The sequence below is a fragment of the Mercenaria mercenaria genome, chromosome 1, assembly GCF_021730395.1.
Source record: "Mercenaria mercenaria strain notata chromosome 1, MADL_Memer_1, whole genome shotgun sequence".
Lineage (NCBI taxonomy): Eukaryota > Metazoa > Mollusca > Bivalvia > Venerida > Veneridae > Mercenaria > Mercenaria mercenaria.
In genome coordinates, this window is record NC_069361.1 from 14,835,055 (window position 1) to 14,857,738 (window position 22,684).

At 34.9% G+C, this 22,684-nt stretch overlaps 2 protein-coding genes across 2 annotated transcripts in view; one reads left to right on the plus strand and one right to left on the minus strand.

The window, feature by feature from the left end:
• LOC123544916 (N-terminal kinase-like protein) overlaps window positions 1-22,684 on the minus strand; it is a 62,051-nt gene that overhangs the window by 23,630 nt on the left and 15,737 nt on the right. The window contains exons 5-15 of the mRNA XM_045331072.2: window positions 21,944-22,170; window positions 21,617-21,707; window positions 21,304-21,459; window positions 20,156-20,314; window positions 19,652-19,759; window positions 17,592-17,705; window positions 16,526-16,618; window positions 14,742-14,804; window positions 12,133-12,321; window positions 8,308-8,383; window positions 451-573 (exon numbers count right to left, since the gene is read on the minus strand). Coding sequence (XP_045187007.2) covers window positions 451-573; window positions 8,308-8,383; window positions 12,133-12,321; window positions 14,742-14,804; window positions 16,526-16,618; window positions 17,592-17,705; window positions 19,652-19,759; window positions 20,156-20,314; window positions 21,304-21,459; window positions 21,617-21,707; window positions 21,944-22,170 — 1,399 coding nt within the window. The remainder of the gene's footprint in view (window positions 1-450; window positions 574-8,307; window positions 8,384-12,132; window positions 12,322-14,741; window positions 14,805-16,525; window positions 16,619-17,591; window positions 17,706-19,651; window positions 19,760-20,155; window positions 20,315-21,303; window positions 21,460-21,616; window positions 21,708-21,943; window positions 22,171-22,684) is intronic.
• LOC123544918 (complement C1q subcomponent subunit A-like) lies at window positions 3,341-8,299 on the plus strand. The gene is made up of 2 exons (XM_045331073.2): window positions 3,341-3,839; window positions 7,489-8,299. Exons 1-2 carry the CDS (start codon window positions 3,749-3,751, stop codon window positions 7,899-7,901), a joined length of 504 nt encoding a protein of 167 aa, XP_045187008.1. The 5' UTR covers window positions 3,341-3,748; the 3' UTR covers window positions 7,902-8,299.

Sequence of the window (22,684 nt, forward strand, 5' to 3'; positions counted from 1 at the left end):
TATTGTATTAACAGTCACTGTGACAATGTTCTTTCACCAACTGACCTCAAAATCGACAGGGATCATCCACTGCCAGAGCGGTAACACCATTTTTTTTTGTACCAAGAGCCACTGTGACCTTTGACCTTCTGATTTCAAAATCAATACAGATCAACCACTCTTACATTTTATTGTACATTTTAGATTTGAGTGTAGAAACACCACTTAAAGCTCATCTTGCCAACCTTTTCGTTTCTGTTTTATTGTACACTTCAGATGTTCGTGTAGAAACATCACCTTAAGCCCATCCTACCCAACCCTACTCTTTTGTTGCTTTACTGTACATTTTAGTTGTGAGTGTAGAAACACCACTTAAATCCCATCTTGCCCTATCTTATTGTTTCTTTGTTGCTTTACTGTACATTTTAGATTTGAGTGTAGAAACACCACCTATAATCCATTCTGCCCTACCTGTTTGTTTCTTTGTTGCTTTACTGTACACTTTAGAGGTGAGTGTAGAAACACCACCTATGGCCCAACCTGCCCAGCCAGCTGCTGTGTTATTAACTGTACCTCCGGAGAAAACATCCTTCTCTAAAAAATAAAAGAAACACAGTTAACCCTTATAATGCTGGACACGATTGATTCTGCCTTTGCGACCAGTGCAGATCATGATCAGCCTGCACATCCATGCAGTCTCATCAAGATCTGCACTGCTCGCCATTCAGTCAGTATCTTTATGGTATGCACCCCTTTTAACACTTAACTAGAGCTGCTTTTCAGAAAAGGTTATGTCTCCCATAACTGCCTAATCATTTGAATAGTAAGTCAGTCTTTATATACTGTTTACTCACTACAAATATACCTTTGCAGAGTAAAAAGGCTGATTTTGGGTAATTCAAGGGCCATAATTCTGAAGTGCCTTGGGTGATTTGGCTAGTTATCGAAACTGGCCAAGGACTTACGGTCAAAGACATTTTGTTAAAGTTTGGTGAAGATCGGATGAGAAATGTCCGACTTAGAGCGCAGACAAGAGTAAAAAGGCCGATTTTCGGTAATTCAAGAGCCATAATTCCAAAGTGCCTGGGCCGATTTGGCTAGTTATCGAACCTGGCTGAGGACTTATGGTCAAACACATTTTGTTCAAGTTTGGTCAAGATCGGATGAGGAATGTTTGACTTAGAGTGTGGAGAAGAGTAAAAAGGCCGATTTTACAGTAATTTAAGGGCCATAATTCCGAAATGCCTAGGCCGATTTGGCTAGTTATCGAACGTGGCCGAGGACTTGTGGTCAAACATATTTTGTTCAAGTTTGGTGAAGATCGAATGAGAAATGTACAACTTAGAGTGCGGACAAGATTGTGACAGACACACAGACAGACAGACAGAGAAAGACACACAGACAGGAGTAAATCAATATGTCTCCCACACCACTGTGTGGTAGGAGACATAATAACTGAGATAGAGTGAAAGTGCACCAAAACTGTAACCTGAAATTCTAAGTAAAAAGGGGGGATAATTCATGAAATACTGGTGCAAGAGTTATGGCCCTTGTGCCATTTGATGTGGGTGATGATGAGGAAGAACTATTTTAAGTTTGAAACAAATCCATAAAGTAATTACAGAGATAAAGAGAAAGTGCATCAAAATCTTAACCGAAGTGCGGACTTGGAAGGACACTGACGCCGGGTCGAGTAGGACAACTCTCCATACTTCTATAACACTCAGATAAATGACATACATCTGATTGCACAGGCGATACAGAAAAGATTTGGGAAAATCTTATCCCTCTTCATTTTTGCAAGGAAATAAAGTTTCACAGGGATATAAAATGTTCTACAAGTGTGAAATACAGCAAGACTGGAAAATGTAGATTCAGCACTCTGTAAATACACAATCTGATATTGTACACTCCACCTAAACAATGAAATGAAGGAAAAAAATATAAGCAAAACAAATACAAAGTTTGACTGCAAAATCCACAAAACATAATCATACAAATTGTATAGCATACTGAAATATTGTTAGGCATTTTAATCATTCTGACATAACTCCTGTAATGTGAAAACTTCTGTACATCAACAAAACAATGCTGAAATATACAGAATATCTGCGTCAGTTCTGTACAAGGCTTTACCATGGTATTACTGACAATTCTTTCTCGGATGGTAAAACCATTCCAATGTTTGTAATTCTGGGTGTGTACTGCATTCTATGTTTAATTAACAAACAGGGACATTCAAACAGTAAGTAATTGTCTACGAAGAGTCTCACTGAAATTTCTTGAAATGGCAACAGTTATACATCAAACATTATTTCTACAACAAACTGTCCTTTACGGTTGGTAAAAGATTTGAACGCAGCCTCTTTGGCTCATAATGTCTTTATTTATAATGTGGCTAATATTTCTTATTGGTCTTATTCCTGATAACTGTTTTGTCATATATTTGCCAAAGCGTTGATTCTTGATCAACGTAGCAGAAAATATTATTGAATCCCTCCTCAAATTCTGGTCCAAACTGTTAAAAGTTGCAGTGATTTTCTAACCAAGTAATTATGCATAACATCTATTTGGACAGCTACTTTGTTTTAACATAAAATTATAAGCCTTATGCAATTTTAAAGCAATTAAGCTTCAGCCTGCTGGCGGCAAGTGATTCTGTCTTTGCGACCAGGGTAGATCATGATCAGCCTGCACATCCATGCAGTCTGATCATGATCAGCACTGTTCGCTATTCAGTCAGAAAATTTTCAGTAAACACCCCTTTGAATAATAAATTGTGTTGCCCAAACTGAATGATGGACCAGTCCATTTTAGAAATATAGCAGGGTAGGGGTTAATCAAGAACAGATTCAAATTTATAACAGTTAACAGAAACGTGAGCGACTCTGAAGGAAGATTGGGTTCTCTCATAGCTTACGAACAGAGGGTTAAACATTCCTGTATCTTTTGTAAAATTGCGTAATTTATGTATCAAAATTATCTGTGAACTAAACATATCATATATGCCAATGAATGAAAAATGTTACAAAAACACTTCCAAGTTTTTGAGTAAGCAGTGGATTAAATAAGCAAACATTTGTAAATACCAACAGGAACAGAATACTATGAGGTAATCAGAAAGATACAAATGGAACTTCATTTGAGCCGCACCATGAGAAAACCAACATAGTGCATTTGCGACCAGCATGGATCCAGACCAGCCTGCGCATCCGCGCAGTCTGGTCAGGATCCATGCTGTTCGCTTTCAAACCCTATTGCAATTAGAGAAACCGTCAGTGAACAGTATGGATTCTGACCAGACTGCACGGATGCGCAGGCTGGTTTGGATCCATGCTGGTCGCAAATGCACTATGTTGGTTTTCTCATAGTGCGGCTCATTTAATAACTCATCCTATTTGACAACTAATTTTGTAAATACCCTCATCCTGAAAACTTCTTATAGGATTCTATGATCCTTTAAGCTGAAGGCATTCTCCATGTTACCATCAAACACGAAGCACATACTAACAATATAGAGACAGAAGGAATAAATTTCCATCATGTTTGCTGTTTTCACTCTATTAAGTGTTATAATCATAGCAAGTGCTTCAGAGCAGCAATGTTCTAGATTTCACTACGAAGAACAAACACTGTTGAAAATGCTCAAACTTGAAATGTTTGTACAGAAGATGAAAGAGGAGCTGGAGTCTACACAACAGAAGGTGTTAGACAAGTTACAGGATTAAACAGGGATAAAACACAGTTCAAGCAGGAAATAGAGGCTGATATGGGAAATATCAAGACTGAATTCAATGAAATGAAGGAAAAGAATGCAGCAGATATGACTCAATATGCTGAAGAAGTTGAAAAAATCAGAGGTAAATATAACACTTCTTTGAGTCTGGTATCAATGTCTCTTGATTTATAAACTAGAATTTGTGTGACAAAAAGGAAGAACCCTTCCCCTCCTTCCCATCTCCTAATGTCAACTAACTTTGGCAATGAAATGCTCAACTATTTTAGGTGTCAGTAATCATTATTTTAATTAAGTCTTGTCACAACCAAAATCAAATAAATATTTACAAGATTACAACTATTTGTTTGTAATTAACCTCAAAAGAGAACTCAATATGAACATCTACTTTGGACACAGAACAATCCTACTAAGCATATACAGAGTTAACAAGCAAATTCGATGAATTGGTATCCCCTGCCGAATAGGTTTGTGGTTAGGAATGGCAAAAGTATATATCCGGCAAAACGTTAAGGATGTTACTATGAAGCAAATAATTTCATTACATTTGAACTTAAAAGAATAGATGTCCTTTAGACAGCACAATCAAGTAAGAAATCTGGAACGTGTGTGCAGTGACTGGGAAAGAATTTTTGTCCATGGGACAATGGCCCGTCGTACACAATAAGTTATGTGACATTCATAAATTTCTATGGGACAGATGTGACTTGTGTACTAAGAATCGGCACTGTTTTATGTATATATTTTCAGATTAAAGAAGCACCTCTTAAATACAAGTATAGTAACTAAACACTGTGACAACTTCACAGCTTTAATGTCAATAAAGTTCAAAGCAGTTTACATTTGATACTGGGTAATTCAGAATGTTAAACATTTGTATCTTTTAAAACTTTGAACTTCGTTTACTCTACTTTCCTGGTAGAACTGAACAGTACTCCTTTATACCATTGATATTAAATGTAAGTCTTTCAGAACAATGCTCTAATCATACCCTGAAAACTTTTTATCAGATAACATTTTAAAAAGAATTTAACAACAACATACCTGTATGTGACAAAAGTAACATTGGTCAACATTTAATACTTTGGAAGATAAAGCAGACTTAGTGTACTTCTGTGAACAATCATATAAAAACACAAAGAAATTTACTCCTTAACACATACAACTTTACATGTAGCAGTAGAAATCCACTCAGTTTTAGACTAGGTATTACACTAAGAGCACATACTGCTTGTTTAGTTATAATTAAAACTTGAACAAAAATAAATATATTTAAAAACAGGGTGTTGTTATTTTCATCGCGAGTCAATTCCTCATTATTGTTGATATCCTTTTCGTAAATTTTAAAGGTAACTTTTGTTGCCTTTGTACAATCCACAATTTCCTCTTTCTTGGGGGCAAATATTGAAAACTGACATAAAAATCAAAGTCTAGGAAAAAAAAAGAGCTATCACTAAAGGTTATGAATGTACACCCCGCATGCACTGACACAGTACATTGCAATTTGAAACACACAAGACTGCATAATTATGTGGACTGTGTGTATATAGACTGTATGAATACAGTATAGTAACAAAAAACAAAGTCCCATAACTATGCAGAATATTTATCTAAAAGAATGTAACATGCACCATGCACAACTAGGGTTGGTACTGATCACTTGTGTGAAGTTTCATTAAATTGTGTGCAAGGGTTTGGTAGATTAGGCACGCACAAGATTGCATATGCAGACTGTATGTACATAGTATGTTAACAAGAAACAAAGTCCCATAATTCTGCAATTTTTGTCGCTGAAAGAACCTAACATGCCCCATTCACAACCACTGTTGTTACTAATCACTTGTGTGAAGTTTCATTAAATTGTGTCAAGGGGATGAGGAGAGATGGTGCGCACAAGATTGTGTCTATATATATAGTATAGTAACAAAAAAAACAAAGTCCCATAACTCTGCAAATTTTTTTTCTAAAAGAACCTAACATGCCCCATGCACAACTACTGTTGGTACTGATCACTTGTGTGAAGTTTCATTAAATTGTGTCAAGGGGATGAGGAGAGATGGTGCGCACAAGATTGTGTCTATGTATATAGTATAGTAACAAAAAAACAAAGTCCCATAACTCTGCAAATTGTTTTTCTAAAAGAACCTAACATGCCCCATGCACAACTACTGTTGGTACTGATCACTTGTGTGAAGTTTCATTAAATTCTGTCAAGGTGATAAGGAGAGATGGTGCGCACAAGACTGCGTCTACGGACAGACGACCAGACGGACAGACAGACGGACAGACAGACGACCTGAAACCAGTATATCCCCCCTTACAACTTTGTTGTCGGGGGGTACAATAAAACGGTAACACACATTTTTAAACACTGGAAGCACTTTGAATCTGCGCACTGGTTACATTCCTTTACATAAGATTTGTACTACTAAATAGTTTCATCCTTTTGCATTCAATATGATTTAGACATGTGACACAGGGCCCGTCAGCATCAGGATGGTGTGGGTGACCGAGTGTGGGTACACAACTTCACGTTGATAATATATGTTCAAAACTAGAGCTATCACTAAAGGTGACACATCGTCTATCCATGCTTATCATTTGTGTCAAAATTATTTTGAAATCGAACCATGCATGTCAAAGTTATGGTCCGGACACAAACACCACCCTTTCCCTAACACACAAACAAACATACACACAAACAAACAAACAAACACACGAACAGGGATAATTTTATATCCCCCCCCCCCCATTTTATTGCGGGGCATAAAAACATGCACCATGCACAATTAGGGTTGGTACTGATCACTTGTGTGAAGTTTCATTAAATTGTGTGCAAGGGTTCGGAAGACTGTATGTACAAATTATGTTAACAAAAAACAAAGTCTCGTAACTCTGCAATTTTTTGTTGTTGAAAAAACCTAACATGCCCCATGCACAACTACTGTTGTTACTGATCACTTGTGTGAAATTTCATTAAATTGTGTAAAGGGGATGAGGAGAGATGGTGCACACAAGATTGTGTCTACGGACAGACAGACAGACAACCTAAAACCAGTATACCCCCCCCTTACAACTTTGTTGTTCGGGGGGTACAAAAATGACAGAAGTTTAATAAAATTCTACCAACTGGTTAGTTTGTTATGTACAAATATGTGGATTTTTACTAGAGATCCTGACGAAATTGTGTGTGCTCTACCACATTATGGTAATCTAAATTTAATTAGCGTTTTGTAGTTCTAAGTCAAATATGTCAAAAATTATGATGCAGAATTTGCCATATTAATAGTACTGTAAAATCATTTAATTTCGTGGGCATAAAATTTCGTGGTTTTGGTCAAAACAGCAATTTCATGGGGATATGAATTAGAGGATTTCAACTTTTGAATATAAAATGAATGGGAATTTTACTTGTTTGTTGGGATTAAATTTGGTGGATTGACTCAACCCACGAATATTAATGATTTCAGAGTACCCTATATAGTTACAATAGAATCTACTAAGGGCCATATGTCTGGTGTTACTTTGGCAATCTGACTGAAACTTGACAAGCCATATTCCCCTATACTGGTGAACAGATAAATGAAGTTTTATTTAAACATTCAAAACTACTTCTGAGATATAGCACCAGATGGCCAGTCGAAAAGATGGACGAACGTCTGGACAATGCCAAAACTATATCCCCAACCTTCGTCAGGGGATAAAAAGAAAATCTGAATCTGAGGTTGTAGTACTCAAGCATGACATATATCATGTTGTTTTGTTTATTCCAGAGCCAGCTATCTCTTCATCTGTTATATTTCGAGCTAAAGATGTTAAAGATATAACTCCTAGTTCTGGCGATATACTTGTCTTCAAAACAACCAGGCTGAATGAAGAAAACGGCTATGACAACTCTTCTGGTACATTTACAGCACCGGTCAGTGGGACATATCTGTTTACAATACAGCTCTGTGTTCCTAGTCGTACTACTCTTGGGTATGATATAGTAGCAGGAAATAAAGAAATCCAGCAAGGTTATTTCTATGATAAGAACAATGACAGCTGCCACACAGCAAATGGAATCACTATCCTTAGAGCAGGGGAACAAGTATGGATCAAAGTACTCTATTCATCAAAGCTACAGCAAGGTTTAAACCTCTGGAACAGCTTCAGTGGTGTGCTCATACAGAGGTTTACAGAATGAACAACATTCCATGAATATACAAGTACAGTGTGTCAACAAAACAGGAATTATTATTTCATGAAACTATGCAGACAGTAGTAATTTTACACAAACAGGTTATCAGTTGTTGCAGATGTACTTTTTTATATCAGTGTGTATACGTTATGTGTGTAAAAGTGTGGTTATACAGGATAGTTTTGCCAAACATTGAACTTCAAGTTTACATTAATATTTCAATAGAAAAGGGTTTAAACTTGATGTGCATGTACTACTACATTTTGCCAGATACCCGATGAAGTGTAACCTTCTGAACAATATTGTAAATAGCCTACAGAATTATCAATTGAATTTCAACACAATAATTAATTTAAAACTCAAACAACTGAATGTTTTTACTAAGTACTTGAAACTGACTGTATTGACTTACCTAACTCTTGTAACAGGTCTGGATTTTCTGACAATTTCTCCAACCTCTCATAAAAACTCTTCAAAGTCTTGAATGCCTGCAACAATATTTCATTAGATTAAATGCTCACTTACAAAAGAATAAAGCACTTTGGCAACTTGGTCATACTTAAATTCAGTGTAACTTAAAGTTTCATCCAAGAAACTGCAATGGTCATTTAATGTGGTCATTCCTTCAAGAAACCACCATGGTCATTTAGTGCTATTTTTAGTTTCCTCCAAGAAAATGCCATGGTAATTCAGTGCGACTTGTAGTTTCTTACAAGACATTGCCATGGTAATTTAGTGTGACTTGTAGTTTCCTCCAAGAAAATGCCATGGTAATTTAGTGTGACTTGTAGTTTCTTACAAGAAATTGCCATGGTAATTCAGTGTGACCTGTTGTTTCCTCCAAGAGATTGCAAGTCATTTAGTGTGACTTGTAGTTGCCTTCAAGAAATTGCCGCAGTCAGTTAGTGTAACTTGTAGTTTCCTATATTGCCATGGTAATATTTTCTGACCCGTAGTTTCATCCAAGAAATTGCTATAGACATTTCAATCTCAATGGAAATGAAAATCTCTTTACACAATAGATTTAAAGCTGGCACTTAGTTGGCAGAAACTTACTATATGAGCAGAACTTACTGAGGAAAAAAGTAAGTTAAACATTATGTCTACAGTCACATCCGTTAAATGTTTTATGGTCTAACTGTGAATATTGTAAAACATTGAAGTTTTTCTTGTTGCAAAAAAAAACCAACAATTTTTTCCCTCTTCTTTTTTAAGCATACAGATATTTTAGATTAGTTCTAAAATGTAAGATAATATGTGTTTTAGACTATTATAATTTTTAACTAATGCATATTATAGTCTCTTGCAATCTGTATAGACTGGCTTTGTGGTACAGTGTTAAATTAAATCTTTTATATATGTATTATATAAATGTACACAAAGATGAGACTTAAATAAAATGTTGAACTCTGAACTCTGAACTCCATGGTTCATGGATGTAGGAAATCCTATCATAGTAAGCAATTAAACTGCCCAATGAATTCCTTGACTCTCATTATTAATGTTTGATCCATCAAATCCATAACAGAATTTTTTTTATGGCCAAAACTGTATTTTTCTGTTAAAAAATAAGAAAAGAAAAATCACAATTTTGAAAAGAAAACAAGAGCTGTCTCCATAGGATGACACATGCCCCCGATGGCACTTTGAATGAAAAGTTATGGCCGATGTTAAGAGTTTAGGACCTTTGAGCTACGGAGCTGGGTCTTGCGCGCGACACGTGGTCTTACTGTGTCACACATTCATGCGTAGTTATTTTAAAATCCATGCATGAATGACAATGATATGGACCAGACACGCCCATCAATGCACTATCATGAAAAATGACCTTTAAAGGCCTAGATTTTGGCAGTGGGCCAAGGGATTTCTGTCTTCACCAGCACAGTTGGGGGCTAATGACTATCACAGTATGGTTCCAATAAACAAGGGTCGTTGTTTATTAGAGAGTCAGTCTACCTTTCAAGTGTATCAATTAGTGAGAAGGGGAAACAAAGTAATTTATTTTAAATTAATGAATAATTGATAACATTTAAAGTTATACTAGGTTTTTTTTTTGGCATTTCTATGTAAAGAAAAATATTGTTGATCAAACACAATAATAAAATAATCAGAAACTTATTTTCACAATAATAAGATAATGAGGAATTTTCTTAAAGAAATATGCAAGTTTTTATTTTTTTCAAATTCTGTCTAGAGAATTGTGATATTTCAGAAAAATGTGACTTTCACTCATCTAAAGCTGGCAGAATAGATAGATACAATAATTTTATATTAATTTTTTGTCAGCACAAAGAACTTGACATGAAGTTTTCACTATACTTGTGTCTTATCATTATTATTTTCAATATTATTACTGTATCTTTTATCATCCTATATGTAATATAATAATAGTAATAATAATAATTATTATGATAATAATAATAATAATTATTATGATTATTTTTATTATTATTATTATTATTATTACTATTATTATTATAACATTAAAGTAATAGTTATTATAATCTATATAATATCAAAATAATAATAATTATTATTATCATTCCACATTCATTGAAAAAAAATTAATTTCTTTCAACTCCACTGCACACATCTTCATGGTCTAGTTGGGGTCCCTGCTGTGCTAACTGCCCTCTAATCAGTTACTGTTACATAATCGCTGATAAGCAGCAGATAAGATGGGAGTTGTATATTGGATTTGGGGGGGGACACTTATATAGTAGTGAATCTAGGCCTTTAATGTCTAAGTGTGACCTTGACCTTTGAGCTACGGACCTGGGTCTTGCGTGCGACATGTCCTCTTACTGTGGTACACATTCATGCCAAGTTATTTGAAAATCCATCCATCGATGACAAAGATATGGACCGGACACGCCCATCAATGCACTATCCTTTAACGTCTAAGTGTGACCTTGACCTTTGAGCTACGGACCTGGGTCTTGCGCGCGATACGTCATCTTACTGTGGTTCACATTCATGCCAAGTTATTTGAAAATCCATCCATCTATGATAAAGATATGGACCGGACACGCCCATCAATGCACTATCCTTTAACGTCTAAGTGTGACCTTGACCTTTGAGCTACGGACCTGGGTCTTGCGCGCGACACTTCGTCTTACTGTGGTACACATTCATGCCAAGTTATTTGAAAATCCATCCATCAATGACAAAGATATGGACCGGACACGCCCATCAATGCACTATCCTTTAATGTCTAAGTGTGACCTTGACCTTTGAGCTACGGGCCTGGGTCTTGCGCCCGACACGTCGTCTTACTGTGGTACACATTCATGCCAAGTTATTTGAAAATCCATCCATCGATGACAAAGATATGGACCAGACACGAAAATTGCGGACAGACTGACAGACCGACAGACAGACCGACAGACTGACAGACTGACAGACCGACAGACGGTTCAAAAACTATATGCCTCCCTTTGGGGGCATAAAAACTGCATTTGCACTGAAATGTTGCTTTTATTCTAGCTTAATTATCCTGATTTTTTTTTACAAAAATCAGTTCACAAATGAAGCCAAAACTGATGTTTTCAAACATGTTGAGGTAAAAATGCTTGAAAATTAAAATGGAAAATACCAACCAAAATATTTTTTTTTGATGATAAATTCAAAACTAAACAATATATTTTGAGAATTTAAGAAATCCTATACCCACCAAAGGTGTTCTTTAGAATGATGTACAAAATCAAAGGTATTGTCTTACACTTCAAGAGAAATCAAGGGAAAACCTTGTTACAGAAAAGGTGGATCAAACATTATATTTAACGAGATTATACATAACTAAATTCAAATTGTGCAAAACTGTTGAGGTCCTAGTTTGAACCAATGATATCTAATGGTTCTACTGCTGTTTTTGTACTGTCAGCTGATATAGAAGCTCAACTTCTTTAGAATTTGATATTTTTGTTACCATGTATACCATGACAGAACATCTTAATTATGAACAATGTACTCCTGTGTTGTGTATTGCTTATTTCTCATAAAAGCAGTTGATGGAAAGTTGTTTAATAAACAAAAAAAAAAAAAATTATGTATAGTTCTTCTTTTATGCGCTATAACATTTCTTGAAATTGTAAAATCTATTTTCAGTTTTCAGAAGTTCATAATATCATACAGTTAATAAAGAAATTGTTGTACTTTAATTATATGTACAAACAGTAACATCCTAACTAACCTTTTAAATAAAAGAACAGATGGACTCAGAATAAAGCATGTATACCTGGTCTCTAACAATTTTCTCAGGATCCATGGTCATCATACACAGCGGTGGCATCAATTTCTGTGCAATATCAGCCATAGTAAACAGATGCTGGGTGACACCCATACCAATAATACCTGCCTGACGTGCTGGCGGGAACGGATCTTTGATAGCACGTAAAAATGCTGAACATAAAACACGCTGTCTTAACTGCAACACATAAAATATTCAGTATACTAGCATCAATTAAATGCAGTACAAAATAAATGTCAGCTTAAAACTTACTGACAATTTTAACCCATATCAATTTTAGTGTGGACTTACATGCTACCTTTCTAGCAGTTAGCCTCTCATTGATTCTACAAAGCATTTTTTACATATTCAAAACTTAAAATGATATTAGATATTGAAAATGCTAAAACAGTATTGTTAAAACAGATATTTTAACCTTTAGCCTGCTGGTGGCAAGTGATTCTGCCTTTGCCATCAGTGCAGAGCAAGATCATGGTCTGACTGTTTGATTTTCAGCTAGTAAATTTTTAGTGAACGGTACTGCCCAAATTGTATGATGAACCAGTCCATTTTAGAAATTTAGCAGGCTATAGGTTAATTTGTATGATTAAATAAAGTACAAGTAAATTTTTCTATTGTATGACAAATTTCTGCAAGGTGACTGTTTTGTGAGTTTTCTACATATTTTATTGACTAACAGAATATTATTGTAGATAGAAAGTTCCTAAACTGCACAAAATTACCTTATTTTTTCCCCCTAAAGCAATAACTTAAGAAAGCCTTGTCTAAATTTCCAAAAATACTATATAAATATGAAGAAACACAGCTTCAACATTTAAATGAAAAATATTGTATCATTCATTCCTCTTGTAACTTGTCTAATCAGTGTTTCAAATTCTATAGACAAGTATATATGGAAGACACAAGCCTTCAGCCTGTTGAAATATTATGATAGATATATACACAATCTATAATATACCGTATTTTACCTAAGTCTTGGGACACCCTAAATCTTGGGACACCCCTAAAATGTGGAAAAATAATTATTTTTCTTGACCGAAAGTTTTTGGACATGTATTTTCTCAGCGTATTTTTCGTCCCCCAAGTGTTGGGACTATGGTTGTGTACTGATTCAAGATGTAACCCAAATACCGTTATTATACATTGTATGGTGTTGTATCGATCAAAATATCAAATAATTATGAGAACCAAAGACTATTTTTTTTTACCATTTTCGTGTCGTGTTTTTACTAGTTAACTGTAAAGTGTTTTTTTACCATACCAGTTAAGTGTTGTACTTTTTTTTTTTTTTGCTGCAGCCAGGAAGTCCATTTTCCGTTATTTATTTACTTTTATTTACCACTGACTGGAATTTACCCGCGAATCGTACAGATATCAAAACGCCATGCTGGTAATTTTTCATTCCTCGAGCACGTGCGACCTATCGTAATGTCTAACTTACAATGCCGTTACTTTTGTTCATCGACACGTATACAAAAAAAGCGCGTCACGCATTCATTTTTTGATTTTTTGACAGAAATGTTGGCAAAATTCTATAAAAAACGGTCGAATTTTCATAAAATTACTTGCAAAATTTCAAACAGCGCGATCCTAAATACTTATTTCTTTCTAAAAGTAAATAAATGATACAAACTATGGGCATAAAATTCAGACTTTTGACCAGAAAGTACAAAAAACAGAATAGAAAAATCTTAAATAATGAAAAGGCGGCAGCAATTTAAAAATACAAAGTAAAAAGATTTTTGGCAAACAGATTTCTGTTACGTGACCTCGTGAACGTAAATAGAAAATGCGGTTAAAAAAACAACAATAATGATGTTGTTGCGTATTTTTAATAAGTTTTGAATGAATCTTTGTACATGTACATGTATTTTTTGACACAACACTTTATAATAAGATATTCTTCTCAAACCATTTTGTAATTTCCTTGAGGGCAAATAGGTCACAGAGGTAAGATATCCGCTATTATAATTTGACACGTTTACCTGTCAGTTTATATGGGATATTGCACATTCGCTTTAACAACTTAACAAGAAGCTTTTTTTTATTGATTTTTACAACACCAGATCTACTTCTCAGCACTTAAGAACCGAGGCGGTATGATCAAACAGTGATGTGCAACATGGCACGAAAACATGACTTTATACTATGAAAATCTCGGGGAAGCTGTACCGCTTTGATCTCCACTTCTAATGTCATGATACCTACACACTTCTTTTAGCTCTTTTAGGGGGTGTTAATTGATGATAAAAACAAGGCCAATTACTTTGTTTATTTTCTGATAATCGTTTTTTTTTTCGCTTTCAACACGGGTGGGTGGGGGATGTTACCCGATGACAATTATTGTGTCCATATTTTTGGGACACTTTTCAAAATAATTATTTTTCGAGAAATGTCTTGGGACAGTGAAAAAAAATAATTATTTTATGCTGTCCCAAGACTTAGGTAAAATACGGTATTGTTTAAAAAAGTTTCACAAGAAAGAAATTCTCGCATCTCAACTGCTGTTGTCTTTAAAAGTGTGAATTAAATGACGTAAAACAATACATACTACAGAATATATTCACATTTGAAAGCAACACTGAAGGCTGACTTACCTGCGGGTTCAGGTATGAGCCAATTTTACCCAGGCATACTGTTGTGTTCGTTCTTATTCCTCCCTGAAAATATATTTTGCTTTTGAATAATCACAAAGTTACAAAACATTGGTACTGTGATTTTAACTCCCTGAAAACTTTGTTAGCAATTTATCAAAAAGCTGCTAATTTTTATTACCATTTATACCACTACAGGAAGGCATGATGAAACAACTAACATTTTGCAATTGCTTTGTGGTTTACAAAGTTACAGAGTATTTCTAGAATTAGTTTACAGGGAGTTCTTACCCTTACATCCCTAATATTTTGGCAAGTTTTATAAATAAATACATTTTGGTAATAAAAAATACATTTTGGTAATAAAAATACATTTTGGTAGTCATTAAAAGGCATTTACCATCAGGGTTTCAGAAATCTGCAAATTTACTGGTAGCCCATTGGGCTACCAAAATTTTAATCTGGTAGCCCGAACATTTAGGTTTATTTACTATGTGCTTCTAAACTAAAGTGAATGGAATGATTAAATTATTAGAGGTTTCATAATTTTAGCCATATAAATTTTGTTCTCTTAAATAGCAATTATCATTACTACTTTTTCTCATTTTAAAAGATAAAACTACATGTTTTTAAACTGAGAAATATTATCAGGAGTACTCCTGATAGTTATTGCAACATGGCAATAAAAAAAGGAATGCAAATCAATTTTTATAAACTTGCAAATTCCTTAGAACTTTACTTAGAGCTGTATGAATTGTAATTTATCTCAAAATTATTTAAAGTTGAACCTGTTTGATTCTAAACATCTGTCTGGTTTAATAAACGGACTAGAACCGCGTATATAACGTCTCTCAGTTTCTTGGCACTGTGTATTCACTTATCCGAATTTATGTTTGTCCAAAATTCTGTATACTTTCTGATATTTTGCAAAATCATGGTCGATTTTTTTGCATGTTAGGCAAGTATTTAAATTGAAAAGCATAAACAATCAGTGTAAGCACTAATCTGCCTCAAAATCAAATATCTGTTCTTTCTGATCGCACGATAAGTATTGAGGTCAGCGAAATCGAAAGTACACTTTGGCAGGTGGCGCTAAAATGACGTAATTTTAAGACTGGTCTGCATATTGTTTTAAACAATACCGATCAGCGATTTCGATGTTATTGGATCAGTCTAAAATCACTCTTGCACATGTTTTTGTAAACATCTGCCTGCGGGTACGGTTAAACGGTTAATTGTTTGCCGATTGTGACAGTAGGTGGTAAGATAATTAAAGCCTCGGGCATGTATCTCTTGATAAACAAGGGGATTATAGACAACTATCAAAATTATATTTGAAGACTAAATAATTGATTTCCGGGCTACTCGATACGGAGTTTCAAGGTAGCCCGGCGGGCACGCTCTGAAAAAATTTAGTAGCCCGACAGAATTTTCTGGTAGCCCCCGGGCTCCGGACATGGGATTTCTGAAACCCTGTACCATTAAGAGCTCCATGCATTCTAACAACAACTATACAAACAGGGACCATAAACATTAATACATGTACTTAATATATGAAATGCAAGACCGAAGACTTCAAAAAGCTATTTTTTTTGTTTTCCTCCATCATTCTTAATTAAGCAAAGACTGTAAATTAAACTCCACATGAATGTGCAGTCTTCCATTTTTTGGATCTTTGCAAAATATCATAAGTACAGGTATGCTAAAATCAGAGTAAAGGCAACTTAAATATTGCTCTTCTTAATTCATGCTTTAAAAGTTGAAGATTATGGCCTCAGTACACATACCTGATCATCTTTGGCCTGCAATCTTGCAAAATGTTTCATCAGTTCTTCATTCAGATTCTTGTAGTTTAATTTTGGTGCTAAATGTAACATGGCCTGAAAGTAGCAGAAGTTCAATTCAACAGCTTGACTAGCTCATTACAATGTTTTCTGACCGAAGTAATTAACAAGAGGGTCATGATGACTCTGGATCACTCACCTGAGTAATATGAGCTACATGTTTCAAATGACAAACTGATGCTAAAATATTAAGAAAGTAAGTCACATTTATGGTCACTGAAATTCAGTGTTAAAATCGGTGTGCAAAACTGTACATGTCATCGAAATTTCAAGGCTCTGTCTTAACACACAAGAAAGTAGGTCAGTAGGTCACAGTCAAGTGACTTTGTGCTCAGGTGAGCTAAAAATGCAATCTTTTATTTGACAATGTAGCAAATACAGATAAAACAATGCCTTAAGCAAAAGATTGAAGGACCAACTGCTGGGGTATGCCCCTGCCCAGTGTAAATCATACAGGCTGGATCTATTTCTCAACATCCTAAAAGGAATCAAGTTTATTACTTTAACAGTAATTACAAATAAAAATCCCTTTACTTTTTAATGTTTAATAAGTTAATTCTTTAATTACATTGAAAATATCACTCACACTTTAAATATTACCTAACAATGGGTTACTATTATCTGACCTATGTTATCAGTTGAAGAAATGTCATTATTTTACATATAATTTTTGTTTTGTTGAGTTTAAATGTCACGCTGACACAAGACTTAGTAGCGGTCATATGACCCCTATCCGGTTTTTGATGGTGAAGACTCCAGGTGCCTGGTAATTTCCTACACATGTAGTCATCTGGGTAGAACGAGTGAGTGGACGACTTCCTCGTATCAAAGACTTTGTGGGTGCAGGGTGGAGGGTAAGCCGCTATAGGGGGCACAAAAACAGATTGTTTTCAGGTATACATGCTGCCTTGCTTTCACCCTCTGCTAATAAGAAATATGCCTAATAAAGACAACCCTGAGTCATGACATTAAAAACCCCACCAAATTTCTAGAGATCAGAAAATATTACCTTTATAGTACTTTCTCTCACTACTGGGTTTGTGTCCATAAAGCCCGTGACAATACTGGGAAAGATTTTATCATTCACAGTCTGAGCATGTAAATGTTCAACAAACATGTCTATCTGTAATAAAATATAATCTATCTATAATAACTGCAAAACAAGAAAGTGATTTTGCAAAACTGTTAAAATATTTTCCTGGTGTCTGAAGCTGTAACATTGGTACCATACAAGAAATCACTAAAAGGTTTACATGTAATTAAAGATGTTAAAACAACCATACAATTAATAGCGATCAATCTTTAGGTAACGCTTTACGATGAGTAACTTTTATGTAAACCCGACTTATTAAAAAGCCAAAACAAGCAGATTTACTTTTTTACAATTTCTATAATCTAAAAGTAAAACTTGAAAACATACTCAATATGTCAAATAAACAAAATTTTGACCTAGCAAAAATATGTGCTTTTATAGTATGTCAGGCACCATACATATGCCATGAAATAGTGCTTCCCTATTTCATCTACTTGTTTAAATTAAAGACATTAAAATGGAAATAATATAAAGCCAGTTTTAACATATCTCAACATTACAAATCAGTTATATGCAGTGTGTATAACTCACTCAGCCATATTATTCAGCAAGAGTATAACCTCATCGTATTGTTTCGATATGTTAAGGTAGTTCTGCACATTCAGGTCGAAATTTTTTCTACAATGTAGTATTTGATTAAACTCTGACTTTTCAAAACTTCAGAATATACTTAGAAAAGTCAGCAAATAAAAAAATAGGGTTGTGTGATTGATTTTTTGCTAGACTGATTTGAAAAATTTGGACTTTGCGCAATTTTTCATAATGGGAGTCTATGGGAAAATCATAACTTTCATAACATTTTTGCCAGCAGAAATTTTTCTACAATGTAGATTTTAATGAAATTTCTCAAAACTGAAAACAAACATATGGCCTATATTGTGGTGAAATAAAATGCATAGGTCGGTGTGCTTATTTTATTAGATATTTGACCAAGATTAAAGTGAACCGCACATTTCACGCTAATTCTAAGACATTCTTTTGGATTTAACGCGTCAGATGTTTCATTATCATATTTTAATTTTAGAAATATAGTAACAGTGTCATTGTGCTAAATTTACTCACAGGTTGCCATTAATTCATAAAATTATTTTCTTTTCCGTACACCGAATCCAGGTTTTATTCTACGTTTTCCGGATAAATGACGTTACGCCATCACTTCCGGTTTATCAAACATGTAGAACTACCTTAACCCTTAGCCTGCTAAATTTCTAAAATGGACTGTTCCATCATTCAGTTTTGGCAATACCATTTATTATTTGAAGGGGTGTTCACTGAAAATTTACTAACTGAATAGCGAACAGTGCAGACCATGATCAGCCTGCACGGATGTGCAGGCTGATCTTGGTCTGCACTGGTCGCAAAGGCAAAACCAATCGCCGCCAGCAGGCTAAGGGTTAAAACATGGTTCTGCTATGTATTATTTCTTAAATTCAGAACAGTATTCTGTAGTTTTTCGAAGGATAAGAAAAGCACCAGGAGAATTGCAGGTGTGCCAAGGCTATTTAAATCTTCTTGCCTACAATCTCAGGTTCATTCTTTATATTTGATGTTTTGTTTTCTCTATATGTTTCAATAGTAGCTGAACATTCCGTAGTCACTTAACATTTCAGTAAGCCTTGCATGGGGAAACTACTGTATATATCTTGAATAACGTGACTGAAATAAACTGGCATGAACATGTTGAGCACTGCTGTACATTTGAAAATGAAAGTCAGTTACAATGGTGATATATTCATCACCAAAACTTTGAATATTAACCCTTAGCATGCTGGACACGATTGGTTCTGCCTTTGCGACCAGTGTAGATCATGATCAGCCTGCACATCCGTGCAGTCTGATCATGATCTGCACTGTTCGCTATTCAGTCAGTATCTTTTTGGTAAGCATCCCTTTTAACAGTTAATGGTACTGTCCAAATTCAGAGATGGACAAGTTCATTATAGAAATTTAGCCGGGTAAGGGTTAAGAATAATCACCTGCTGTAGTAGTTTCACCCTGGTATTTCTATCTGTTGAGGAGAACAGTTTGACAACACAAGGTACAATCTTTGCCTGGTACTCATCATTGTCTAATAACCTTCCTACCTATAAAACAAAACAGTCAGCTGAAAAATTAAGTGCAGGCTTAATGTCAACAGATCCAAAAGCTGGAAGAACCATTCATATGAATTAAGTCCTTAGTTTTGACGTTTTTTTATTCAGTTATTGTTGATATTCAGTAACATGCAAGTGAAGCATTCATGCTCATGAACATGCTGGAGAAATGATTACAACTGATAATTTTGCCTACCTTCCACCTTTTTCATTCAGATCAATATTCCAAGCTAATGAATTTAACTAATTAAGTTATGACTAAATTAAACAAACGTTGCCAAATCTTATAAAACCAATCAAAAGCTGTTTTAAAACAAAATCAGAATAAGCAAAAAATGTGACATTTATTTTACTTTTTTAGATAAACAGAAAAGCAAGAACGAGTACCTTGAACAGAGGAGCTAACACCATTGATCCACAGTTGCCAAACTCGTAGGCATGCAGTAACTGGGGCAACACTTTGTGTCGACTTAACTGCTTTGGAAATGTGTCTATAGCATCTGTAAGTTTGCTGAAAAAGTTTGACTTTTCCGATGGTTCCTTTATCTGAAAATAATCAACCTCAGCATAAACATCTCAAGTACCACTCTGGACTATAGTAAACAAACACAGGATTTGTTTTGAGAGCTATATTTCCATAAGTATAAAAATGTTGATTGTTCACTAGGTATGTATGATAAATGGTACTTTTGATTTATTTAATAAAAATTATAAACTAAATAGATGTCTTTAAAACACCAGTGTAGTTGCAGTATCTTTTTTAGTTTGATAAAAATACCCCTACTTACTTATAAAGCTAACACTTTAGGTGATTAATACCCGCAGTCACCACTCTGATACTGGGAAAGCAAAATAATGTGATCATGACCTTTGACATTCAAGTGTGAATTTGACCTTGAACCTAATAATCTTGGAGCAGACACCAACATGTACGGAAGGACAGACATGCGTAACTCCAATATACCCCCGCCCCCCTATTCTTTGTAGTTATGGGTATAAAAATGTGAAGATTTCCCAAACAACTGACTACTTAGTATATATATGTCAAAGACATTTAATTAAATTTAAAATAAGAAAACACATTATGAATAAATAATTGCAAAGCTGAATTAAACATATCTAAAAGAAACTGGTAACATTAAATGAGCCGCGCCATGAGAAAACCAACATAGTGGGTATGCGACCAGCAAGTATCCAGACCAGCCTGCGCATCCGCGCATTCTGGTCAGGATCCATGCTGTTCGCTAACAGTTTCTCTAATTGTAATAGGCTTTGAAAGCGAACAGCATGGATCCTGACCAGACTGCGCGAATGCGCAGGCTGGTCTGGATCCTTGCTGGTCGCATACCCACTATGTTGGTTTTCTCATGGCACGGCTCAAATATTTTCTTTTCAACACATGTAACAAACAAGAATGTCTACAGTAAGACTTTTACATTGATATATGTATCTATATATATAATTATGTTAACAACAGACATGTAAAGTTTTGCTGAAAAGAGAATTCTGCATGTTGAAATCATAGAATTGCGTACCTGGATTTCTTCAAGAAAGAGCATAGTTTTCACAAAAGGGTTATTCATGAAGCCTCCCTGTCTACAACAGTCAGAGATAAATTTGGCAGGATTGGGACGGGACGACGGGTTTGCACTCACAAGTTCACAGTAGTTAGGCACCAGGTTCTTTGGTATCTGCAAAATAATTTAAAACCATTTATTCTCTTTTTGCAATTGAGAAAAAGTTTCATTTCAATAAACACTGCAGTTTATGTTTTTTCCCTTTACCAATCTATATAAAAGAACATCAATGTTGCTGTGCTTCACAATTAAGACCAAACAGCTCCTTTACCTTTCCAAAAGCTTTGAGGGCTGACGTCCGTGGTAAAGGTCCATTGAAGACTTCCCATATCAGACAACCAAGGCCCCACATATCTGAGGACCTATAAATAATAATAATAATAACCAATTAAACGTGTAACTTTTATGCTGTTTTTACTACAATGCTAAAAAGGCTAACATAAGACGTATTCATATATAAACGAAATACCATCTACAAAATCAAGTGGCTCAGCTGCTTTAATGATCTAGTTTTGAGTGTGTTTTTAATACAGTAATGATTTTTTCTCTCCTGACAACTGTGATAAATAATTTGATAGAAAACAATTCAATGTCTTACCATTGTTCTCCTTTGATTCCCCTCTTTAAGTCAGACTTTTCAGGAGGGTCATATCTTTCTAGGTAGGGCAATATTTTAACTGGTGGAACACTCTCAGGACCTGTGGCAGGGTACAAATAATCAACCCCACCTAGCTTCCACTCTCCTGCCTGGTCCACAAACACCGATGACATACAAGTATTATTGTGTATCAAATTGCAGTCATTCACCAAGAATGATAATCCTTTCTGTAAATAAAAAAGTTGAAAAATATTTTGATGCTCAACTATTTCGATGCTGGATAGTGAAATAGGGCACATCTGCGGAAACGAGAAATACCACAGGAGTCATTTTGATCTTGTGTCATACAATGTGGGTAATGATGCTGAACAACTATTTCCAGTCTGATTCAAATTCATTTTGTAAAAAAAGTGATAAAGTGAAAGTGCACCAAAACTTTAAACTGTAATTCTAAGTAAAAAAGAGGCATATTTCATGAAATATTGGTGCCAGAATTATGGCTCTTGTGATATATAACATGGGGGATGATGCGGAACAACTATCCCTAGTCTAAATAAAATCCATTTAGTAAACACAGAGACAGAGTGAAAGTGCATAAAACTGCAACTGAAATTCAAAGTAAAAAGGAGAAATATAAAATTCATGAAATATTTAAGCAAAAACTATGGCCCTTCTGTCAGATGAATTCTGCTATGATGTGGAACAACTATTTTAAGTTTACAGCAAATGCATTTACATTAA

Excerpts from the sequence above, each read along its gene's own strand:
- LOC123544918 (XM_045331073.2), top strand. The coding sequence starts at position 3,749 with ATGGGAAATATCAAGACTGAATTCAATGAAATGAAGGAAAAGAATGCA. Across the intron at positions 3,840-7,488 it reads AGAAGTTGAAAAAATCAGAG|AGCCAGCTATCTCTTCATCT; the intron begins GTAAATATAACA and ends TGTTTATTCCAG.